Source organism: Sphaeramia orbicularis, chromosome 17 (genome assembly GCF_902148855.1).
Source record: "Sphaeramia orbicularis chromosome 17, fSphaOr1.1, whole genome shotgun sequence".
NCBI classification, from domain to species: domain Eukaryota; kingdom Metazoa; phylum Chordata; class Actinopteri; order Kurtiformes; family Apogonidae; genus Sphaeramia; species Sphaeramia orbicularis.
Window position 1 is genome coordinate 53,354,053 of NC_043973.1, and position 21,056 is coordinate 53,375,108.

The 21,056-nt window shown below is 40.6% G+C and overlaps 1 protein-coding gene across 1 annotated transcript; it reads left to right on the plus strand.

Annotated features, from left to right (window-relative positions):
* Nucleotides 1-295: 295 nt before the first annotated feature.
* On the plus strand, nucleotides 296-20,490 carry marchf11 (membrane-associated ring finger (C3HC4) 11). Its single transcript, XM_030160655.1, has 4 exons — nucleotides 296-664; nucleotides 11,415-11,570; nucleotides 15,912-16,104; nucleotides 20,126-20,490. The coding sequence occupies exons 1-4, from the start codon at nucleotides 296-298 to the stop codon at nucleotides 20,443-20,445; spliced, it is 1,038 nt and encodes a 345-aa protein (XP_030016515.1). The 3' UTR covers nucleotides 20,446-20,490.
* The last annotated feature ends 566 nt before the right edge of the window (nucleotides 20,491-21,056 follow it).

Here is a 21,056-nt window from a genome sequence, read left to right on the forward strand (position 1 = left end):
GGAAGAGGGGGATCCGCGCTCCGGGACGCCCCTGCCCCTGCCGCGATGCTCGGAAATGCGCCCCGGCGGCGGCTCTCCGGTGCGCACCAGGCGGATTCAGCCGCTGCGTCGTGGGGATCCGGCCGCTGATCTGCAGCTGGGCCCGGCTGGGACACACTAGGTTCGGCTACAGGAGCACGCGGACGGCTCGGACAGACGCGACGTCCGCCGACAGCACCGATAACCGGAGGCTGAAGGAGCGGCAGAGGCGGCGGAGCGGCATCTATGCAATTCTATTCCCACCGTTCATTGTATCATGAGCACAGAGGAGGGAGAGGCGGGGGAGGCCAGGGGGGGCACTGCCGTCGCCCACCGCCTCACCTGGGAAGAGGAGAAGGAGGAGGAGAAGGAGGAGGAGGAGAGCGGACCGCAAGGACGTCCGCGCCCCGAGGAGCTGGACGCGGCGGAGGAGCGCGCAGAGGAGGCGCAGGAGGCAGAGGAGGAGGGCCGGGGTGACGGGGGCGCATGTGGGGAATTCAGCGTGGACAACACCACGGGGGGGGATTTTTCGGCTGAGGAAGGGGCGGTGGGGGGCACATCGGTCAAGGCGATGCATTCGAACTGCAGCAGTGACACGTGCATCCCCACTCCCAGCTGCAGGATCTGCTTCCAGGGAGCCGAGCAGGTAAGGTAACACCCCCCCCCCCAAACACACACACACACACACACACACACACACACACACACACACACACACACACACACACACACACACACACACACCTGCACCCCCTCCTCCACACTCACAGGTACCAGGTGTCAGGCTGTTGTTCTCTGGTTTAACATCCACGGACGTTTGGATGGGGGGGGGGGGGGGGGGGACTGTGTGTGTGTGTGTGTGTGTGTGTGTGTGTGTGTGTGTGTGTGTGTGGTGGGGGGGGCTGACAGTCAGCATCTCCTAGTTCATGGGTGTCAAACTCATTTTAGTCCAGGGCCCACATTCAGCCCTACTCAATCTCAAACTGGCTAAACCATGAAAATAATATCAGAATAATCTGTAAATAATGACCTCTCCAAGTTTTTCTCTTTGTTCTAGTGCCATAAAAAACATTAAATTATGAAAATATTTACATTTATAAACTATCCAAACAAAAACGATGTGAATAACTAGCAAAAAATGCCAGAAAAAAATGAAAAATAAGTGATTTTTTAAAAAATATATTATGCCTCAACTTTTCACTTGTACTTGTGCATTACACAATATTACACAAACATTTGGCAGGAGTCATATTATTGTTGAAATTTGGAAGTTTGGAATTTAGAACTAAAATAAGAATAACTTCTACAGTATTACACATCATCTTATTATTAACTCAACTTACAGATCAGACCTAAAATGCACAAAACATTTAGGAACCGCCAGAATGATGTTGTTCACATTTATTGTTCAAGGGTTTTTATGCCATAATTTGACTTGTCTGTATGTGACCCCTGAAGTAAAACCAGTTCAACACTCTTGGCTGTTAACCCTTCCATGCATGAATTATGAGAACCATAGTTGAGATTTTTTTCCTGAGTGTTTTTATTCCTCTCTAGGCGTGAAAAAAAACAATGCGATTGAAATTTTTTTATGAACTTATTTTTCATGGAGTTACAAAAATGTCCACCCAGCTGGAAACCAAGCATTTAATTGTTGAAGGAAAAAAAACATGTATTTAAAACCAATCATCAGAAAATGAGATACTGTATGAAAACTATGAAATAAAAACATTTTTCATGCAGCTAATTTGATGTTTTCTCACATTTTAACACACTCTAATACTAGTTATTACTAACTTCATGCAGATAATGTGCAAAAAGACAGTAATGGTATGAACTGCAGTGTATGGGATGATGCATAAGTATCCACTGTCTGCTGAAATGCAACTAAAACAACAAAACCCATGAATATACAAGAGAACAGATGTAGAATAACTGTCCACTGCAGTGACCACTATGCATGAAAGGGTTAATATCTTCAGTGCAATTTTTGCTCCTTGTCATGCCGCAGGCCGGATTGGAACCTCTGGAGGGCCAGTTTTGGCCCACGGGCTGCATGTTTGACACCTGTGTCCTAATTGAGCCCATGTAAACCTGCTGAGTGGGGGCTTTCCACTCCATGGACCCACAGCGCCCACAGATTTAACACCGAACTGATTCAACAACATAAAAACAAGCAGAAAAAGTACAACTGGAGTTAGTGTCAGAGAAGTAAGCAGAAGTAAAAGTACGAGAGAAAATATAAACATAAATCTGATCCACACTCAGACACAGTAGACCAGGACTGTCGAAGTCATGTTAGTTCAGGGGCCAAATTCAGTCCAATATGATCTGAAGTGGATCAGAACCAGTAACAATAACAGAATAATAACCTATAGGTCAGGGCTGTCAAACTCATTTTAGTTCAGTTCCACATTCAGCTAAATTTGATCTGCAGTGGGCCGAACCAGTAAAACAATAACATAATAATATAGAAATAATGTCAACTCCAAACTTTGTCTCTGTTTTAGAGCAGAAAAAAGTACATTTACATTATGATGTGAAAAGATGTGAATAACATGAATAAACTGAAAAAATAAGTGTAACTTTAACAATATTCTGCCTCAGTTTATCATTTACACATGTTCATTAGAACTTACAGATCACAGTGGATCTACAAATACACAAAACATTTAATAACAAACAGAATATTATTAAAATTGCACTTACTTCTCTTAAGACATTTCAGGTTGTTCATATTTGTTCTGGTTATTCACATTTTTTGTTTTAGTGTAAATACATGAAAATATTTACATTTACAAAGAGAAACATTTGGAGTTGTCATTATTTATATGTTCTTATGATGGTATTTGACTGGTCCTGCCCACTGGAGATTGAATTGGTCTGAATGTGGAACCTGAACTAAAAGGATTGTTAATATCTAAGTGTAAATTTTGCATTTCATAAATTCATCCCAAGGGCCGAACTGGACCGTTCGGCGGGCCGGATTCGCCCCCTGGACCACATGTTTGACACCTGTGCTTTAGAGTCAACTCAGACCTTTTCTCTGTGTTTTAAAATCAAAGACAAAAAAATTACATGATGAAATGTTTACATCTATAATCGATTCTTTTAAAACATGTGAATAACATGAACCACCTGAAATTTATTTTTTTTTTTTAAAAAGTCTAATTTAAACAATATTCTGTCTCAGTTTATCATTTCTAGATGTTCATTATAACGTACAGATCACAGTGGATCTACAAATACACCAAACAGTTAATAACAGGTGGAATATTGATTAAACTGTACTTCAGGTTCAGATCAGGTTGTAAATGTGAACATTTTCATGTACTTTTACTTTTTAGAATAGAATAGAATAATCTTTGTCACTGTTACAGGAACAATAAATATCAGTTTAGCCACAAATCCTTAAAGTGCAAACGAAAAACTATAAATAAAAGCTATCACAAAATTTAACTTAAAATATATATTAAAAATACATAAAATAAGTATTGAAAAATACAGAAATATACAAAAGGCCAACTCTATATGATAGAAAGAAGAAATATATACAACATTTAAATATATACAGTACAGGCCAAAAGTTTGGACACACCTTCTCATTCTTCGCATTTTCTTTATTTTCATGACTATTTTCATTGTAGATTCTCACTGAAGGCATCAGAACTATGAATGAACACATGTGGAATTATGTACTTAACAAAAAAGTGTGAAATAACTGAAAACATCTCTTATATTCTAGTTTCTTCAAAGTAGCCACCCTTAGCTCTGATGACTGCTTTGCACACTCTTGGCATTCTCTTGATGAGCTTCCAGAGGTAGTCACCTGAAATGGTTTCCTAACAGTCTTGAAGAAGTTCCCACAGATGCTTAGCACTTGTTGGTCCTTTTGCCTTCACTCTGCGGTCCAGCTCACCCCAAACCATCTCGGTTGGGTTCAGGTCCGGTGACTGTGGAGGCCAGGTCATCTGGCGCAGCACTCCATCACTCTCCTTCTTGGTCAGATATCCCTCACACAGCCTGGAGGTGTGTTTGGGGTCATTGTCCTGTTGAAACATAAATGATGGTCCAACTAAACGCAGACTGGATGGAATGGCATGTCACTTCAGGATGCTGTGGTAGCCATGCTGATTCAGGTTGCCTTCAATCTTGAATAAATCCCCAACAGCGTCACCAGCAAAGCACCCCCACACCATCACACCTCCCCCTCCATGCTTCACGGTGGGAACCAGGCATGTAGCATCCATCCGTTCACCTTTTCTGCGTCGCACAAAGACACGGCGGTTGGATCCAAAGATCTGAAATTTGGACTCATCAGACCAAAGCACAGATTTCCACTGGTCTAATGTCCATTCCTTGGGTTTCTTGGCCCAAATAAATCTCTTGTGTTTGTTGCCTCTCCTGAGCAGTGGTTTCCTAGCAGCTGTTTGACCATGAAGGCCTGATTCACGCAGTCTCCTCTTAACAGTTGTTGTAGAGATGTGTCTGCTGCTAGAGCTCTGTGTGGTATTCATCTGGTCTCTAATCTGAGCTGCTGTTAATTTGCGATTTCTGAGGCTGGTGACTCAGATGAACTTATCTTCAGCATCAGAGGTGACTCTTGGTCTTCCTTTCCTGGGGCGGTCCTCATGTGAGCCAGTTTCGTTGGAGCGCTTGATGGTTTTTGCGACTGCACTTGGGGACACATTCAAAGTTTTTGAAATTTTCTAGACTGACTGACCTTCATTTCTTAAAGTAATGATGGCCACTCGTTTGTCTATATTTAGCTGATTGGTTCTCGCCATAATATGCATTCTAACAGTTGTCCAATAGGGCTGTCAGCTGTGCATCAACCTGACTTCTGCACAACACAACTGATGGTCCCAACCCCATCAATAAGGCAAGAAATTCCACTAAGTAACCCTGACAAGGCACAGCTATGAAGTGAAAACCATTTCAGGTGACTACCTCTGGAAGCTCATCAAGAGAATGCCAAGGGTGTGCAAGGCAGTCATCAGAGCTAAGGGTGGCTACTTTGAAGAAACTAGAATATAAGAGATGTTTTCAGTTATTTCACACTTTTTTGTTAAGTACATAATTCCACGTGTGTTCATTCATAGTTTTGATGCCTTCAGTGAGAATCTACAATGTAAATAGTCATGAAAATAAAGAAAATGCGAAGAATGAGAAAGTGTGTCCAAACTTTTGGCCTGTACTGTATGCAGGGAAAAGACTTTTAAGACAAAAAGAATAATTTGTGGTTGTCATTATTTATAGGTTTTGATGTTCTTATTTTACTGGTTCTGATCCACTTTAGATCATATTGGTCTGAATTTGGAACCTGAACTAAATGAATTTAAAATCCTTGATTGTTAGTATCTCAGTGTAATTTTTGGGGTAAATTATCCTATGGGCCGGATTGGAGCCTTTGGCGGGCCGGTTTTGGCCCACACTGTAAGCATGGACTTTGTATTTACTAAAATTCTTTAATTATAATATACTTAATGATTTCAGTTTTATTCCATTACTATAAAATGTTCAGTATATTCTACTAATTTGTAGACATAGTTGAAATCCGAAAAAGTTTAAATTGAATGGATTTGAATCACTCAGTTTTAGTCATGACCACACCTTTTTATCTGTGCATTGCATTGTGGGTATTGGGCATGTTGTTGTAAATGTGTTCTTTTTCTGTGCAGGGGTTCAGCGGGGTTGTGCTGTTAGTGTTCATTTGGACTGAATGTGTGTGTGTCAGTGTTTATTAGCCTTTTTGTGTTTGTTTGTGTATTTTTGTACAGCTGCACCATGAGTCAGAGCCAGAGGAAGAACTATGGATTTACTGTTCAGCTACAGAGCTGTACAGAGGAAATTTTAATGCCATGCCAAATTAAAAGCATTTCCTGTACTAGCAAATTGCATTGAGCTAACTCATTGTTCAATTACCATCTACGCTACAGTATATTAAATTGAATAATTACACAAAACCAATTATATTGCAGAAGATTTCAATTTAGAACAACTTGGAATTGAGTCCAATGAACTGATGATATTACGTCTAATGATTATACAAAGCAATTGACATTGCAACAAATTTTAAGTTAAATTAACTTGGCTTTTAGTGTGTTAGACTTAAATAGTAATTCCATTCAAATCAAGCATTTAAGTTTAATACACAAGTTTTCATTTCTCATTACTTAAATTTTTTAAGGCAACGAGTTACCTGAGGTTTTTTAAGTAAACTCAACTTATCCGGTCTTACAGTGCAGGGGCCGTATGTTTGACCCCCTGTTGTAGATAATATGAAAATGAAACCAACTGCATCAGAGACAGCGATGTAAAGGGAAGAGGAATGTGTTTGTACTAAAACTAAAGCCCAGTGAAGCATCAGTGGAAGTGTGTAGGATGAGACGGACAGACGGGCAGATGGATGCTGTGTCCAGTTGTCTCTGAGCGGACACTGTGTATCCTGTCATCCTGGTCCCAAATGTCCCAGTGGTCCTGGGTGGGGGGCTCGTCCAGGGTTGGGTCCAGTAGATGCTCAGTGAACATCCTGGGTTGTGGACGTGGGCTCCAGACCATCAGCAGACTTAATCCAATCCCTCCGCCTCCGCATCCACACTCAGATTGGATTTGGACACGAGGCCACAGGCTCGTCCAGATCAGCGGCTCCGAAGATGACTGGCAAACGGAAATCTGACACCTTAAATATTCATGTCTGAGAGTGAGAATGAGACAGCAGAAAGAACGGCCACGCTAAAGCGTTTTCACCAAATGTCACAGAGACGACTTTTCCAAACAGTCTGGATGGGTTTACAGTTGATCACATCTGATTATTATTATTATTATTATTATTATTATTATTATTATTATTATTACTATTATTACTATTGGGGAAAGGGGAATATCCAATTGTTACTGTCAATACTGACCATAAGTCATCTGAGTCAAGTGTGTGTGTGAAGTGTGCTGGTCTTGTGTCTCCTATGCAGTCAGGTAATATCTGACACAATCTTTTGACCAAGCATTGACACTGGTTGATGAAATTTTATGCTCCTTTCATTTCAGATGGAATTGTTTCTCTGTATGGTGGTGAGAGGAAACCAGTTAGGATTCTATTTTCATCCATTACAGACCCCAGCAACACGACTGCAGTTCTTGGCATTAGTTTAGTTCCATTGTCTGTTCCACTACACCGTCTTAATCTGTGCTCAGATCTGGTTAATGGTGAGGTGGTTATGGGGGTCTGTAACTGATTACCTATGGATGGGGTGGATGTTACACTGGGTAATGACCTAGCTGGGGCAAAGGTGTGGAAGGATGGTCGACCAGCTCTTGTCATGACGGCATTACTTAAGTCTTCTGAAAGTCTGGATGAGTGTGCTAAACAATACCCACATGTTTTCCCTGTGTGTGCTGAGACTAGGGCAATGAGCAGGGCCAGTTCAGATGAGAGTAAGAACTGTAAACCGTCTGTTTCTTCAGAATCGTCCCCTCAGGACAGGACTTTTGAGGAGGTTCAGGGTGGGCCTCTGGTGTGTCCTTGGCCTTTGCCAGGTGTGAGTAGAAAGGAGCTTATTTCAGAACAGGCAAGGGATTCATCCTTGTTATCTTTGTTTCATTTGGTTTGTCTGAGGATTGAGAACGTATGAAAACGGTGCTCGACTTTGGTTTGATCAGTCTTTGTGTGGAGTGGACGGCAGGCCTGCGTCGGCCTCCGAGCTCCGTTTAAACCCACAAGGTTAATATGACATGATGAAAAACGAGCTCTCTGACCACTGACCTTAATATACTATTAATATGCCACTCACAGCGCGGCCAGCAGGTCAAAGCTACCGTAATGGCTGCCTGAGGAATGCCTGAAGGGAAAAAAAGCAGCAGAACAAATAGATGCGGCTGTAAATGATGAATGTGACGCCACATCCCATCGTTAATATCTGTTCCAAGTGTTGGAGCTTTGAGGAACGAGCATCGATCTGAGCGATGCTGGTGAAACCCTCCGCTGAACGGGTCGTGGGTTTTCTCTGATGTATGATCAGAAAAGGCCGAGCTGAGGCCCAGAAACATGGATTTCTAAAGCAGGGGGGTCAAACATGAGGCCCGCGGGCCAAAACTGGTCAGAGAATAATTTGGAGTTGTCAATATTTGTATGCATAATGTAATATTAGTTTTTTCACATTTTGGGTCATTTTGAGTGATTATTTATAGGTTATTGGGATAGTATGAGTGCGCTGACCCGTGGTTCCGTACTGGTTCTAGATCAGGGCTCTCAAACTCATTTTCTTTCAGGTTCCACATTCAGCCTGATTTGATCTCCAGTGGTCTGAACCAGTAAAATAATAACAGAATAACCTATAAATAATGACAACTCCAAATTTTTGTCTATGTTTTAGTGCAAAAAACCCCATTAAATTATGAAAATACTTACTTTTATAAACTATCCAAACAAAAAAGATGTGAATAACCTGAAAAAACTGAAATTTCCTAAGAAAAATAAATGCAATTTTAACAATATTCTGCCTCAGCTTCTCACTTCTCCGTGTGCATTATGGATTAGATCTACAAAGACACTAAACACTGAGGAACCGGAAGAAAAGAGTTCAAATTGGGCTGAATTTTCTTTAGACATTTCAGGTTGTTCATATTTGTTCAGGTTATTCACATTTTATTGTTACAGGATAGTTTGTAAATGTAAATATTTTCATAATTTAAGGTTATTTTTTGGACTAAAGCAGAGACAAGCATTTGAAGTTGTCATTATTTGCAGACATAATGTAATGGTTTTGTTTTCACATCAAACCGAGAAGAAAATCTGCAGTCATTCTTTTTTGTCCGTTCTTCTGCTGTTATTATTTGACTGTAGATCATATTGGTCTGTATGTGGAAGCTGAACTAAAATGAGTTCCACAGCGCTTTGCAAATTCATCCCAGGGGCTGGATGGGAACCTCTGGCGGGCTGCATTTGACCCCCAGGCCGCATGTTTGAGACCCCTGATCTAGATCCTCTGATCCAGTTAAGTCCTGTCCTTTCTTGGTAATTCCACGGCCATTTTTCAGTTGAATAACCTCTCAGCTGGCATGTCTGTTTCTGCACAGGACATCTGACACCATGGCAATGCGGCCCTATTGTTTATCTGTTACTGGGTAACCCACTTCAATGATGATTCTATGATTTTGGGCATAGCAACGTGATTGTAAGGCTGTTGTATTCCAAATTTACTAATATTTCATAAAAAATATTGGTTGTATCAACTTGCTGTTTTCACTAGTCTGTTCCTTGACCAAAAATACATAAGTATGACAAACTGCAGCAGTCAGCTCTGTATGGGTTTAGTGTGATGCCTGAGACACACACACAGAGTCCACTTCCCTTTTATAATATAGATTTAACTTGAGATCACATTGGTCTGAATGTAGCAGCACCAGATTCATTTTAGAGATGTGTGTGTGTGTGTGTGTGTGTGTGTGTGTGTGTGCGTGTGTGCGTGCGTGTGTGTGTGTGTGTGTGTGTGTGTGCATGTGTGTGTGTGTGTGTGTGCAGCGCTAGAACCTGTCCTGTTTGACCTCCACTGAGAGAGAGAGAGAGACACACCTCTGGGTCCTGGCCTAATGGTGATGGAACCGAGCGGCGTGGGGGGAAAGCCTGTAAAGTGGGGGGGGCTAATGCCCCCCCCCCCCCCCCCCCCCCCCCGTTCCGGCGCCAGTGTCTGAATGTGGAACCTGAACTAAAACAAGTTCGACAGCCCTGTTCTAGAGGAATGGAAGTTTGGAGAACCTGCAGTGAAAGTGAGTAAGTATGAGGCAGACGGTTCAGACGCCGACCCCAAAGCAGATCGTTTCCCTGGAGTCCTCAGGACTTTGTGAGGTTTAATCTGTCACTGCTGCTCTACAAGGATGCGTCAAGTTAAAGGAAGCTCAGAACTAAAGATGAATATTAAGCGCCTCGGTGCCTCGGTGCAGCCTGACAGCGGAAGGTGAGTCTCCTGTGAAGGTTTTTATGTGACAAAAGCGGCAGAAATCTGCTTTTTGTAAACAGTCGGCTGGAGCAGGAGGAGACTATTCACCTCAGAGCAGGGCTGTCAAACTCATTTTTAGTTCAGTTCCACATTCAGCTCAGGGTGATCTCAAGTGGACTGTAACAGTAAAAATAATAACCTAATAACCCATAAATAATAATCCAAATATTTCTCTTTGTTTTAGTGGGAAAGTTAAATTATGAGAATGTGAATAACCTGAACAGCCGCGTACACCATGCAATATCTTCAGAAAATAAGTGCAATTTCAACAATATTATGTCGCAGTTTATTATTAACACAATTTACAGATTGCAGTCAATCTACAAATGCAGAAAACATTTGTAACAGGCAGAATATTAACTCTTTAAATGCTAAATATTTCGACAAGCAACATAACTGAATGAAACAGACAGCTTTATGAAATCTTGATACCAAAACTGAATATTTAAAAAACAGAAAAGTAAAAAAACCTCTGGAGTAAAGGGTTAACAGTGCTTGGAAACTGGCAATGAAAAACCTGTCTGTGGCCCGCACAGGGATGAAATGCTGTTCTGATAGGGATGTAAAGAGTAGATGTTTCCTCCCAGGGGATAAGGCCTTCACTGTGTCCCCTCTAACTCCAGAGAGGAGGGGGACCTGTTGTGTCCCTGTCCAGTGCTGAAATCACTGATAAGGCCCAGGGTACAGAGGAGCTGTCCAGTGCTGAAATCACTGATTAAGGCCCAGGGTACAGAGGAGCTGTCCAGTGCTGAAATTACTGATAAGGCCCGGAGTACAGAGGAGCTGTCCAGTGCTGAAATCGCTGATAAGGCCCAGAGTACAGAGGAGCTGTCCAGTGCTGAAATCGCAGATAAGGCCCAGAGTACAGAGGAGCTGTCCAGTGCTGAAATCACTGATAAGGCCCAGAGTACAGAGGAGCTGTCCAGTGCTGAAATCACTGATAAGGCCCAGGGTACAGAGGAGCTGTCCAGTGCTGAAATCGCTGATAAGGCCCAGAGTACAGAGGAGCTGTCCAGTGCTGAAATCATTGATAAGGCCCAGAGTACAGAGGAGCTGTCCAGGGCTGAAATCACCAATAAGGCCCAGAGTACAGAGGAGCTGTCCAGTGCTGAAATGACTGATAAAACTCAGTTTACAGAGGAGGTGTCCAATGTTGAAATCACTGATACGGCCCAAGGTACCATGGAGCTGTCCAGTGCTGAAATCACTGATAAGGCCCAGGGTACCATGGAGCTGTCCGGTTCTGAATAAATAAATAAATAAATAAATAAATATGAAAAAGGTAACCTCATAACAAAAACAGTGGAATATTGTTGTGAATTCATGACAGTAGTGCATCTGTAAATAGTTTTGTTATCCTCCTTCCTATGTGCCCACTTTTGCTCGGTGTCTGGTTTCCAGGGCGACCTGCTGAACCCATGTCGTTGTGACGGTTCGGTGCGTTACACCCACCAGCACTGTCTGCTGAAGTGGATCAGTGAGCGCGGCTGCTGGACATGTGAACTCTGCTGTTATCGCTTCCATGTCATCGCCATCAACATGAAGAGGCCGTGGCAGGTGAGTGAGAAGCCTCTGGAGTGTAATACCACTGAGGACCACCAGGGGCTGCTCCACAAAAGCCCCCTGGCCCCCATAGTTACCCTGAACCACTGAGCCAGTTATTGTCTCCAGTTATGACGATAATGAAAAAAACGTGTGTGTGTCTATATACGGGGTTTCCCCAAAAAATGTATGCACACTTTAAATAATAGTAAAGTAGGTGTTTATTAAAATTCATTTAATTTTCAAAATGTACTAGAATTCCCAAACATCATTTTATTGTTTTGTCTGTTCCTCCTGTTCTCAAACTGACGTCCGTTCTGGTCCAAACTCTGCTGACGACAACAAATGGAATCACACACGTCACCAAACAGTTCCCTCGGTATTTGCGTGCATTCACTTTCAATGGCTGCTCTAAATTCAGTGACTGTTGCAGGTCTCTAAGCGTAGACCAGGGGTCTCAAACATGCGTCCCGGGGGCCAAATGCAGGCCACCAAAGGTTCCAGTCCGGCCCATGGGTTGAATTTGCAAAGTGTAAAAATTCCTCAGTCCAGGCTGTGGAACTCATTTTAGTTCAGGTTCCACATACACACCAATCTGATCTACAGTCAAATAATAACAGCAGAAGAACCAACAAAAATAATGACTCCAGATTTTCTTTGCGGTTTGATGTGAAAAAAATATTACACTATACCTATAAATAATGACAACTTCAAATTTTTGTCTTTGTTGTAGTGCAAAAAATAACATTAAATTATGAAAATATAAACATTTACAAACTATCCTGTAACAATAAAATGTGAATAACCTGAACAAATATGAACAACCTGAAATGTCTAAAGAAAATTCAGCCCAATTTGAACTCTTTTCTGCCTGTTATTAAGTGTTTGGTGTCTTTGTGGCAGATACTTCGGGGTAAAAATAGGGCTGACGAGCCACTGCAGGACCTACAAACACTGAACGCAAGGTTGTCATGGAGACTGATGGATGAACAACAGTGTCTTTGTAGATCTGATCCATAATGCACATGTAGAAATGATAAGTTGAGGCAGAATATTGTTAAAATTACACTTATTTTTCTTAAGAAATTTCAGTTTTTTCAGGTTATTACTTCCGCCAAGGAGGTTATGTTTTTGCCAGGGTTTGTTTGTTTGTTTGTCTGTCCGTTAGTGTGCAACATAACTCAAAAAGTTATGGACAGATTTTGATGAAATTTTCAGGGTTTGTTGGAAATGGGATAAGGAAGAAATGATTAAATTTTGGTGGTGATCGGGGGTGGGGGGGCCCACGGGGGGGCCCATTTCCAACAAACCCTGAAAATTTCATCAAAATCTGTCCATAACTTTTTGAGTTATGTTGCACACTAACGGACAGACAGACAGACAGACAGACAAACAAACCCTGGCAAAAACATAACCTCCTTGGTGTGGGGGGGCCCACGGGGGGGGGGCCACTGATCAGCCTTGGCGGAGGTCTGCGCTCTCCGAGTGCTTCTAGTTCACATCTTTTTTGTTTGGATAGTTTATAAAAGTAAGTATTTTCATAATTTAATGGGGGGGGGGGGGGTTGCATTATTGCATTATTTATAGGTTATTATGCAGTTATTTTACTGGTCCGGCCCACTGGAGATCAAATTGGGCTGAATGTGGAACCTGAAAGAAAATGAGTTTGAGAGCCCTGGAATAGACTTTGTCTTTTTGGTATCTCCATAAAAAACAGTCTAGTGGTGTGAGGTCTGGTGAACACGGAGGGTATTCAACGAAAGCCCTCCAGCCAGTCCACTTGTTTGTCCAGTCCACCAGACCTCACACCACTAGACTGTTTTCTATGGACATACCTAAAAGACAAAGTGTACGCTATCAGACTTGCAACAACCTATACTGTTGTTTCATGATGTGTGCGATTCCATTGGTGGTTGTCGTCAGCAGTCTGGACCAGAACGGACGTCAGTTTGAGAACAGGAGGAACAGACAAAACAAGAAAAGGATGTTTGGAAATTCTATTACATTTGGAAAATTAAATGAATTTTAATAAACACCTACTTCACAGTTATTTAAGGTGTGTATACATTTTTTTGGGACACCCTGTACATGACACATTGAAACGACATTAAACGGATGATCAAATGATTAAGGCCACGTTCAAACTGCAGTCAGATGTGTCCCAAATCTGATTTTTTTTTTTTGCCCATATGTGACCTGTATCTGATCTGTTAAAGACAGTTTGAACAGCACTAATCTGACCCAGACCACTTTCACATGTGGTCCTAAATCTGATCCAGATCTGATATTTTCCAATGTGACTTCAGTCTGAACGTCCAGGTCGCATTTCTCCGACCTTTACGTCATTGAAATGTGACAAACGTCCCAGTTGTTCGTCGGAGCAGAGGAAAACCATATTTCCTTCTGTAAACACAGTGTGTCTGTGTGTGTGTGGTCTGGTATTCCATCAGGACCTCTTTAGTGCATGTGGGTCACTTCAGGGTCACATTCAGTTCAGACTCAAAACTGATAGAAGTCGCATTTAGTGTGGAATATGAATCAGCACATAAAAAAATCGGATTTCACCAAGAAATCTGAATAGTGCATAAGACCTGCTGTGTGAACGGAGCCTTAGTTGTTTATGAAGAAAATCCGTACATTTGTGTGTTTCTTTCGTCACTACTGCACTGTTTTGTTGTGTTTACCTCCATCTTGCCGATGATTCGAAAAGAATTATGGGAAGTTTCTCACACCCCTCCGTTTGTAGTGTGGTCCTGAAAAGTCTACGTTTCTGCGGGCTGAGGGGGAGGGGCCAAAGGGTGAAATTGGGCCTTAATGTTATTTTCACATCAGTAAATTACACCAAAAATTATTCCAAAAAACACAATTTTAATTCAGGAAGTGAAAACAGTCCTGTAACCACAGGTTCAATCTGTGCTCATTTCAGTTCCAGATGTTGAAATTTCCCCACGGTGGGATAAATAAAGTCTTATCTTATCTTATCTTATCTTATCTTATCTTATCTTATCTTATCTTATCTTATCTTATCTTATCTTATCTTATCTTATCTTATCTTATCTTATCTTATCTTATCTTATCTTATCTTACCTTACCTTACCTTACCTTACCTTACCTTACCTTACCTTACCTTACCTTACCTTAACTTAAATCCAGTCCTTCGTCGTTTCCTGTGGTGTCTTTTCGTTGGTTCGCTGCAGACGGGGGTTGAGGACGTGCAGATTCCTTTAAAGGCTCTGGTTCTTCAAATATCTGCTGGGTGGTGGTTTTAGGAACATGGAGGCCCCTCAGATCTGTTCCCTCCCCTCAGATCTGTTCCCTCCCCTCAGATCTGTTCCCTCCCCTCAGATCTGTTCCCTCCAGATGGATCAGGATGAGTCAGTGCTGCTTCTGTTTATATCCACGTCTGTCTGCTCTGGGCCACATGGCGTTTCCTTCCCCTCGTCTTGGTGCTTTTGGTCTTTTGTTTTGCTTCAGTCTCAGTTTCAGAGACCTTCTCAGGTTTGGGGGTTTTTGGTGGAACTGTGAGGTCATGTGGTGGTGTTCCCTGGTGTCGTGCCTCCTGTGACGGCTGATGGACCAAAACAGGACAATGACGGGACAATATTAGTGAAAAGTCTGTTTTTATTGCATGTCATGAATGTGGTTTTACTCTAAACTCTGAACTTTCAGTTAAAATGCCGACTCAGCGAAGCTCCGTCTGCTGATGCATCGACTCAAACCGGTTTGTGATTTGGACCTGATGGTGCGTTCAGGGACTGTAGGATTTAAACTGTAAAGTCCTCAACTCTGACCCAGACTGATGAGTCCTTCTTCTTCTTCTTTCTCTCCTTCTCCCTCTTCTTTTTCTCCTCCTCTTCCTTCTTCTCCTTCCTCTTCTTCGTTCTCTCCTTCCTCTTCTCCTTCTTCTTCTTCTCCTTCTCCTTCTCCTTCTCCTTCTCCTTCTCCTTCTCCTTCTTCTTTTCCTCCTTCTCCTCCTCCTTCATCTTCTCCTCCTCTTCCTTCTTCTTCTTCTCCTTCTCCTCCTCTTTCTTCTCCTCCTCCTCCTCCTTCTTCTTCTCCTTTTCCTTCTTCTCTTTTCTCTTCTTCTTCTCCTTCTTCTCCTTTTCCTTCTTCTCTTTCCTCTTCTTCTTCTCCTCCTTCTTCTTCTTCTCCTTTTCCTGCTTTCTTTCCTCTTCTCCTCCTCCTCCTCCTCCTTCTTCTTCTTCTTCTCCTTCTTCTCTTTCGTCTTCTTCTTCTCCTTCTTCTTCTTCTCCTTCTCTTTCTTCTTCTTCTTCTCCTTCTTCTCCTTCTCCTCTTCCTTCTTCTCATCCTCCTCCTTCCTCTTCTTCTTCCTCCTCTTCCTCTTCTTCTTTGCAGTGGCAGTCCATCACCATCACTCTGGTGGAGAAGGTGCAGATCATCGCTGTGTTCCTGGGTTCGCTCTTCCTCGTTGCCAGTATCTCGTGGTTGCTGTGGTCGGCGCTCAGTCCACAGGCCGTCTGGCAACGCCGCGACGTCCTCTTCCAGATCTGCTACGGCATGTACGGCTTCATGGACCTGGTCTGCGTAGGTGAGACCCCTTCAAACAGCAGAACATGGACATGGACCTAAACCAGGGATGTCCAACTCCTGTTAGTTCAGGTTCCACATTCAGCCCAATGGGATCTCCAGTGGATCAGAGCAGGAAAATAATAACATTATGAACAATAATCCAAATGTTTGTCTTTGTTTTAGTGTGAAAAAAGTAAAATTACATTATGAAAACGTGAATAACCTGAACAACCATATCAGGAGTCGGAATAATCACAATTACACCTAATCTATAAATATCACCTTCCCCTCCAAAGTAAAGAGAAATAGAATAAATATAATTAATTGCTACAACAAATTAATTTAAAAAGATGGGAGTCGTTCCATTCCTTAATTACTCCCATCTTTTTAAATGAATTTGTTGTAGCAATTAATAAAAAAAATACAGTATATACAAACATTTCTTATGAAAATGAAGTGAAATATCCAAAGTTATTATCTTTAATGAAAACTAACGAAATGACGAAAACTAGAATTGAAAAAACATTTTCGTTAACTGAAATAAATAAAAACTATAATTAAAAGAAAAAAACGATAACTAACTGAAACTGTTTTGTGTGTTTGCAAAACTAACTAAAACATATAAAAATTATTGATAAAGATCCCTTCGTTTTCATCTTTTGTCAGATTGATACGAAATCGATTTATTTCACTTCAGCAGTTTTAGCTAGCGGCACCATATGACACTTGACGGTCCGTCACTTGTGGTTTCCAGTCGTCTTCTGGTCCCCACTCTACCTGGAAACATGGAGACTGAAGTTGGGAGAAAGCAGTAGAGTCCTGTCTGGGATTTATTTGAATACGATGAAGAAGAAGAGAAAAGATATATATAAAAAAACAAAACAACTAAAACTAAACTAAAACTAAGCATTTAGAAAATAATGAAAACTAATAGAAACTATCAAACCTGCTCTAAAAACGAATTAAAACAAACTGAATTAGAGAAAAAAAAAAAAGTCAAAACTAAATAAAACTTAACTATAATCAAAAATCCAAAACTATAATAACCTTGGAAATATCAACAATATTATGTCACTATTATATCACAGTGGATGTACAAATGGTCACTGTCGGGTGGAAACCTTTTATGTCCAAAACAGTAATTTTTCAGGAAACTGGAAAAACTGTATTTTCTGAATAAATGACTGGAGTTAACAGATGTAGTCACAAGCCATTTTCAACACTTTTCATTGGTTAAATATTTTAAAACCATCAAGCCAATGTGAAGACAGACCAATAGAATGATTTTGTCCAAAAAAAAATACTAAAAGATGGACTTAAGAGGTTTCTGCCCAACAGCGACGAAATGTTCCAAAGATTCAAAAAATATTGTGAAATATGACTTTTCAGGTTGTTCATATTTATTCAGTTTATTTACATTTTATTGTGAAAGGACAGTTTGTAAATGTAAATATTTTTTTAAATGAATTAAACTTTTTTCACATTAACCCATAAAGACCCAGTGCTACTTTTGTGGTAGTTCCCAAATGAATTTTTTTTTCTAGATTTCACTGTTTTTTTTTTTTTTTGTAATTTATCACCATTTATTTTTGTATTATTCATTACATAATATTCATTGTTCAGTGAAAATCAGGTATTTTCCTTATTTTTAATTCACTGATCGTGTAGCTGTTCATAAAAGCTCAGATTAAAGTCGATGGTTATTTTATCAAAAACAGAGAAAACTAAAGAAATCGTGTCTTTTTCAGTCCAGTCTGAAATAAACTGAACATAAACCCAGTGTGTCCATCCACTGGCATTGATCCAACTCCATGGGTTTGACTGGAGAATCAATGTTGGAGAAGATGACGGTGTTTCCATGGTAACTACGGAGCCTCTAAACGTCCAAATATGGTCATATCTGATGACCATAAAAAGATGAAGAACTAAATTTTACACCAATTATTGACATGTATTGATAAGATTAATGGGTCAACAGGAATTAAACAGTTACAAAAGTAGATGTTTGGGTCTTTAAGGGTTAAACTAAGAAGTAAATCTGTATTTGTCATTATTTATTGTTTATTATAATAGTATTTTACTTGAGATCACATTGGTCTGAATGTGGGACCTGAACTAAAACCAGTTTAACATCTATGACTCTTAATATCTTCAGTGTAATTTTTGTTTTTCGTAAATGGCCAGATTGGACCCTGTGGCACCGTATTATGTAATAATGCTGCGTTTTGAAATAAAATTCTTGAACACATTTTGTAATAAACTTTGCTGCATTTTGTCAGTAATACTTATTTAGTGCAGCTTTTGTCTCCACACGTTCTCCATTATAATGAATTCAGTTACATTTGGTTTAGCTTTGACCAATGAAACATCCGACTAGTTTTTTTTTTTTTTTTAAATAAATTCTAATTTAGCTGGAATGTTTAATGTTGTTCTGCTGATATGATGGTTTGTCCAAAGCTTGTGTCAAAGCTTTTCTAATTTTTTTTTTTTTTTTAACATAATGCACCAAATTGTTACATTTTCTTTAAGAAAAAAATTGCTACAACTGCAGTTTTTAATAACTGTTGCAGCATGTAATAAGTTATTACAAAATGCAGCAAAGTTTATTACAAAGTGCGGTCAAGAATTTGATTACAAAATGCAGCGATATTACATAATGAGGCAAAAAAAAAAAAAAAAATATCATTACATAATGCAGCGCTACAAGCTGTTTTAACTTGATCTGATTTTCATAAATTTAACACTTTTTTGGATGAAACAACAAACACATAAAATCCCACCAAATGTAAATTTTAGCTCCAAAATTAACAGTACTGAATAATGAATCCCCTTAGGGACTGAAGGCGCTAATGAGCTGTAATGAGATGAAACAGACAAACATAATGTGGATAAACAGCTCTGGATGTGTAGAATGTCTTAAAATAAACTCAGGAGGATCAGAGCTGATTTTGGCAGAACTCCTCATGACTGAGAAGAGAATCAGCTCAAAGAAAACACAGTAAAAACACAGAGAAAACACAGTAAAAACACAGAGAAAACGCAGAGAAAACACAGAGAAAACACAGAGAAAACACAGTAAAAACACAGAGAAAACACAGAGAAAACAGTAAAAACACAGAGAAAACGCAGAGAAAACACAGAGAAAACACAGTGAAAACACAGTGAAAACACAGCGAAAATAGAGAAAACACAGAGAAAACGCAGAGAAAACAGTAAAAACACAGAGAAAACACAGTAAAAACACAGAGAAAACGCAGAGAAAACACAGAGAAAACACAGAGAAAACAGTAAAAACGCAGAGAAAACACAGCAAAAACAGAGAAAACAGTAAAAACAGAGAAAACACAGTAAGAACACAGTGGAAAATGTGGAGATCAGGTGTTGACATTTTTGTCTTTGTAAGATCAAATGTGTGCAGTTGTTCAGTGCTGTTTTGCTTGTGTGTTTTTCTTTTCATTGCATTAAATTAGATTAGATTAAATTAGGTTAGATTAGATTAGATTAGATTTAATCAGATTAGATTAAATTAGATTAGATTAGATTAGATTAGATTAGATTAGATTAGATTAGGTTAAATTAGATTAGATTACATTATATTATATTAAATGACATTAGATTAGATTAGATTAGGTTAGATTAGATTAGATTAGATTAGATTAGGTTAAATTAGATTAGATTACATTATATTATATTAAATGACATTAGATTAGATTAGGTTAGGTTAGATTAGATTAGATTAGATTAGATTAGATTAGATTAGATTAGAGATCCCACAACTGGGAAAGTCAATGGTAAAGGCAGCATAAAGATAGTGAAAAAGACGATAATAATAATAATAATAATAATAATAATAATAATAATAATAATAATAATAATAACAGTTTGTGTTTGTCCCATAAATATTTCCTGCTGGTGGTTGTGACTGTATTAAATTTGAAGGCTGCTGTCTGAACTCTAAACCCAGGCTTTTGTTGGTATATGTGTGTGTGTGTGTGTGTGTGTGTGTGTGTGTGTGTGTGTGTGTGTGCTGGCTGTAACAGGGCTGATCGTCCACGAGGGGGCGGCGGTCTACAACGTCTTCATGCGCTGGCGGGCCGTCAACCTGCACTGGGACGTGCAGAGCTACGACAAGGCCAAGGACATGGAGGACACCAGCACCGGACACTCGGCGCTGGCCCCCCGGACGCTGTGGTTGCCGCTGGTTACCTTGGGGCCCGCCGGCCCCTTGCACCCCACCCAGCTGGGGCCCCGGCCCTGGACCTGCCTCTGCTTGGCCCCCTTCTGCCCCGGCCTGGAGCCCCGGAACAACCTGAGCCAGGACAGTGACTCAGAGGTGGTCATCCGAGTGACGTCGGTCTAACACCAGGACGGATTCATACAGGGATCGAACATCTGAGGGGGGTCCAACATGTGGCCCGTGGACCACCACCGGCCCCCCACTGAGTCCAACCCAGCCCCCCACATAGTCCAACCTGGCCCACAGGATCTAAAGTTCCACCGAAGATACTGATGGTCGGGGTGGGGGGGTTGAACTGGGTCTAGTCAGGGTTTTTTTTTTTTTAATTTTGTTTTTTTTTTAACTAAAACAATTATTTTCACATATAATATGATACTTTTCTCATTATTTCTAGGTTATTCTGTTATTATTTGACTTGAGATCGCATTGGTCTGAAGGTGGACCCGACAGTCCTGGTTTGGACTGAGGTCCAAATGGGTGCAGTTTTTCCGGAGGGTTCTTCCTGTTTCCAAATACTTCCACAGTGGGTGGGGCCGGTCCTGCTCTGGGGGTATGGGGTCTTCACGTGGATCTGCACCGTCACCCGGACTCACATCTTGTGTTTTTTTTTTTTTTTTAATTGCTGATTTTGTTGCACAAACACATGAATCATTGACATCGATCTTTTACTGAAACAAAATGCAACGTTCATGACACATGGGAGAAAACAAATATTTATTATATATTTTTAATAT

Coding starts and splice junctions, on each gene's coding strand:
- marchf11 (XM_030160655.1), top strand. CDS start 296: ATGAGCACAGAGGAGGGAGAGGCGGGGGAGGCCAGGGGGGGCACTGCC. Junction 11,571..15,911: donor ACATGAAGAGGCCGTGGCAG/GTGAGTGAGAAG, acceptor TCTTCTTTGCAG/TGGCAGTCCATCACCATCAC. Junction 16,105..20,125: donor CATGGACCTGGTCTGCGTAG/GTGAGACCCCTT, acceptor TGGCTGTAACAG/GGCTGATCGTCCACGAGGGG.